Source organism: Onthophagus taurus, chromosome 5 (assembly GCF_036711975.1).
Source record: "Onthophagus taurus isolate NC chromosome 5, IU_Otau_3.0, whole genome shotgun sequence".
NCBI classification, from domain to species: Eukaryota; Metazoa; Arthropoda; class Insecta; order Coleoptera; family Scarabaeidae; genus Onthophagus; species Onthophagus taurus.
In genome coordinates, this window is record NC_091970.1 from 11350096 (window position 1) to 11354395 (window position 4300).

The following is a 4300-nucleotide window of genomic DNA, read 5'->3' on the forward strand; positions in this document are numbered from 1 at the left end:
ATGACATTAAACTTATTATGTCAGATGTTACTTTTTTCGAGGTTCAACTTTTTAAAATCGAATTTTGGCCGCTTTAAGCACCGATTTAATATAATAAGGATTTTCAGCTGATGTTTTTCTGGATTTTTCATTTTCTTGTTTGACAAATTTCCAGGCCGCCAAAATTCTGGTTTGTATATTTTCCATGAGCATTCATCATTGCTTGATTTCTTTTTTTGATGTATTCTGTTTTTAATATTTTGTATAGTTCGTTTAAACGACTATCTTTCGTGACTTCAATTTTTTTGTTTTCCGTTTTAGATTTTTATCCCTAGCAGACGTTTTAACTTCCTTCTCAAGGAACGCACTTTGAAAGCATTTAATAATACATTTATGGAATTAAACTAAAACTAGCGCTATCTTTCGGGTTAAGCCGTGCGTTTTTTGAAAAAAAAGAAATGTTTGACGTTTCGGATACAATGCTGCAACCTTCTTCAGAAACAAGTTCGAAGTGACGAATTCGTTTAAAATTTGACAATAAATACATGAAAAGGTAATTAATAACTAATTAGTGTCTAATTGTCAACTAAGTTGTTTTGTCAAATCCGGGTGGAGAAGGCTTCGTTGAGTTCACCAATATCTTCCATGTGCGGCTGAGTTCCCAGCCATCTTCTCTATTCATGTTATTCCCATGTCGATGAATCTCTATCGCCTCTCTCGTCAATCTTTGGAAGTAATGTTCGTTTCTTGCTAGCACTTTGGTTTTTTCGAACTCTATGCTGTGTCCTCCTTTGTGGCAATGCTCTGCGACTGCAGATTGTTGGATCTTCTTTAGTCGGACGTCTCTTTCGTGTTCCTTGATAAAAAAGGACCCAACAGAGAAGATAGTAAAGAAGATGAAAGAACTGGTAAAATCCACAGAAATCCCAGCAGATCAACAGAAAAGCTTATTCGTACAGGCTCCAGTACCACCAAGGATATATGGATTACCCAAAATCCATAAACCAGACGTCCCACTACGCCCTATAAATTCTCCCACCTATCAACTAGCAAAACACCTTTCCAAGATTCTGTCTCCTTTTACAGGTAAAACAGAGTCATATATCAGAGATTCCACACATTTTGTAGAATCAATTAGGAGTATGAAGCTAGACCCTCAGGATATGCTGGTAAGTTTTGACGTGGAATCTCTATTCACCAGAGTACCAGTCAAGGATGCCGTGGATGATCTTCACCAGAAACTCATCCCGGAGGGTTTGTCCAAGTATGTCCCAGGACTAGTGGAATACTGCCTATCGTCGACATATTTCAGCTGGAAGGGGGAATTCTACGAGCAATGCGAAGGAGCAGCCATGGGATCACCTCTGTCTCCTGTGATAGCCAATTTTTACATGGAGATGTTTGAAGAGGAAGCGCCAAAGAAAAGTCCTTGGAAACCGAAGCTATGGCTTCGTTACGTCGATGACACTTTCGTGATCTGGCAACATGGAAAAGAGCAACTCCAGGAATTTCTAGACCACCTCAATTCACAGCACCCCATGATAAAATTTACCATGGAAACAGAAAATGCAAAACAGTTGCCATTCCTGGATGTGTTAGTCACTAGGAAGACAGATGGGGGCATGGAAATGGGAGTATATCGAAAGAAGACACATACGAATAGGTACCTGCAGGCTTCATCCCACCAACACCCACAACAGAAGAGGTCCGTGATGCAAGCCTTATTCCAGCGAGTAGAGAGGATATGCGATAAAGAAAACCTAAGAAAAGAAGAAAGATTCCTAGAAGCTGTGCTGCAGAAGAACGGCTACAAGGATGACTGTAAGGATGACTCGGTAAGTACGACACCAGCCGGTTTTATCTGCCTTCCTTATGTTTCAGGTGTGACAGAGCGAATTGCGAGGCGTCTGAAGAAGAATGATATCGTGGTACGATACGGTACGGTCAACAAAATACAAAACGCTCTTCCGATAGCCAAAGACAAACTAACCCCATTAAAGGGAGCGTGAGTCTACCGGCTATCTTGCAGTTGCGAGAAATATTACGTTGGCCAAACTGGACGTAACATCGAGTGCCGCATCAAAGAACACGAAAGAGACGTCCGACTAATTAAGGAAGATCCAACAATCTGCAGTCGCAGAGCATTGCCACAAAGGAGGACACAGCATAGAGTTCGAAAAAACCAAAGTGCTAGCAAGAAACGGACATTACTTCCAAAGAATGACGAGAGAGGCGATAGTGATTCATCGACATGGGAATAACATGAATAGAGAAGATGGCTGGAAACTCAGCCGCACATGGAAGATGTTGGTGAACTCAACGAAGCCTTCTCCACCCGGATTTGACAAAATAACTTAGTTGACAATTAGACACTAATTAGTTATTAATTATCTTTTCATGTCAAGCATCTCTATTAACTCTGGAACGATAAGAACTATACAAACAAGAAAATTATTTTAAAGAGATAGTTTTTGGAAAAATTGGAACAGACCCTATTTAATCAATCAAGAATGAATAAATAAATACTTTTTTCTTTATTTCCTAAAACATCACTAAAAATCGTTCTTAATTAACACATTCTATTTGTTTATAAACTAAACACATCCCCAAATTATCATCAGGCGATGAATTATCCCTCGAACTAGGCCCAAAATGAACCCCAATCGAAAATGGGGTAACCGTCGTTTCAATTTTACACGGATCCTCACCTTTCGGACATAAAGATGACCCACATCGCGAAATCGAACAAAATTCCTTCGATACATCACCAGGCTAAAAAATGTTTCATGATTTTCCTAACCTTACAATTTTATACAACAAATACCATCAAAAAATCATCAGAACCACACGGCATAATTATCTTATCAACACATAAATCCATATTTCGAGCTTCCCCAACATCAAAATCACCACCAGATCCTTCGATTTCATCGTTGTTTACATTAATTGATTGATTTTGATTCCCAAATAGTTGATTATTTTGAGTCACCTCCATTTGTGCTACTGATCCTTGTCGATTATTCGACGAAATTCGAAACGAATTCTCATCGCAAGGTTCGTAAATAATACTACACATACGTTTTTCTTGTCGAATACAAATGTTGTAGTCTTGATTCGCTAAATGTCTGCCGTTTTCGGCGAAATTCATAGTTTGAATCGTTCCGGTTAACCCGGTGTGGTATTGGAGACAACTTAACGGAGCTCTTTGTGAGAAAGGAATTTGAGTCACTCGAATTTCCCAAAATCGTTTCGCCACTTTTTTGCTAAGATTCATCGACATTGTGATGGGTTCGTCAATGTTATCGACGTCGAAATAAACGTGTTGATCGCTGTTATAGCCGCAAATGCTTAAATTATTCGAACTTCCGCCGGAAATTAATAAAACATCGTCTTCGCAAATTCCAGTTTTTCGATTGGGTTGCCCCAAATTGAAATGAACGAAATCTAAGCGAATTTGAGAGATTTCTTGGTCGATTTTTTTAATTTTTAATAAACATAGTGACATGTCGATGTCTAAATCGGGAAAATGGGGGTTAACGAAATAAGTTATGTTGTTAAAAACATCTTGATCGCAAGTTGCGGTAACTAAAACATTAAAAAAATTAAATTTAAATAATTAAAATTAATTTATGTTTTACAAACGCAACAAACCCCAAAACCCATCGCGCAAAACCCGTGGGATTTTCCACCTTGAATCCTACACTCATAAGTGTTCATACAAACACCTTTTCGTCGCCCATCAGTTGATAAACATTCTTCTTCAACCGGGATCGGGATAAAATTTAAAACTTTTGAATTCCGAACGATCCCGGTTTTGTTTAAAACGACTTCGTTTTCATCAGCCCAAATATCGAAATCGGAAATTGGGGCTAAATCGACGATTATCGCGGAATATATTAAGATTGTCACTAAAATCACCAAACTAAACATGGCTCGATTTGTTTCAACGATTTATGTGTATTTAAATGATTTACGTAACGTTGTGAAATGCAAAATGGAAATGTAAGAAGGAAGAGGTTTTGCGAAGAAGAGAGTGACCCGGATCGAAGAAGTAGCACAATTTTCTCCTTTTATGTACCGTTTTAAACACTACTTAGACGAGGTTGTGTGCTGTATTATGATAAATGGGAATTTAAAAATTAGAACTAAAAAAAGCGAAGACAAAAAAATTAATTGGGTTTAAAAAATTTTATTTAAAAAACCGTTGATCTAGGAAACTCGAAATTTCGGACAATTAAACCCCAAATAATCATTTATAACGTCAAAAAGTTTCATTTCTTAATTCATAATCGTTTTGGAGATACAAATTCTTTATGACATT

At 37.7% G+C, this 4300-nt stretch overlaps 1 protein-coding gene across 1 annotated transcript; it reads right to left on the reverse strand.

Moving 5' to 3' along the window:
- Nucleotides 1-2498: 2498 nt before the first annotated feature.
- Nucleotides 2499-3983, reverse strand: LOC111420314 (uncharacterized). The gene is made up of 3 exons (XM_023053292.2): nucleotides 3618-3983; nucleotides 2804-3564; nucleotides 2499-2751 (listed from the first exon to the last, which is right to left on the reverse strand). Exons 1-3 carry the CDS (start codon nucleotides 3907-3909, stop codon nucleotides 2545-2547), a joined length of 1260 nt encoding a protein of 419 aa, XP_022909060.2. The 5' UTR covers nucleotides 3910-3983; the 3' UTR covers nucleotides 2499-2544.
- Nucleotides 3984-4300: the final 317 nt, after the last annotated feature.

Excerpts from the sequence above, each read along its gene's own strand:
- LOC111420314 (XM_023053292.2), bottom strand. The coding sequence starts at position 3,909 with ATGTTTAGTTTGGTGATTTTAGTGACAATCTTAATATATTCCGCGATA. Across the intron at positions 3,565-3,617 it reads TTTTGGGGTTTGTTGCGTTT|TTACCGCAACTTGCGATCAA; the intron begins GTAAAACATAAA and ends TTAATGTTTTAG. Across the intron at positions 2,752-2,803 it reads GTTCTGATGATTTTTTGATG|CCTGGTGATGTATCGAAGGA; the intron begins GTATTTGTTGTA and ends AACATTTTTTAG.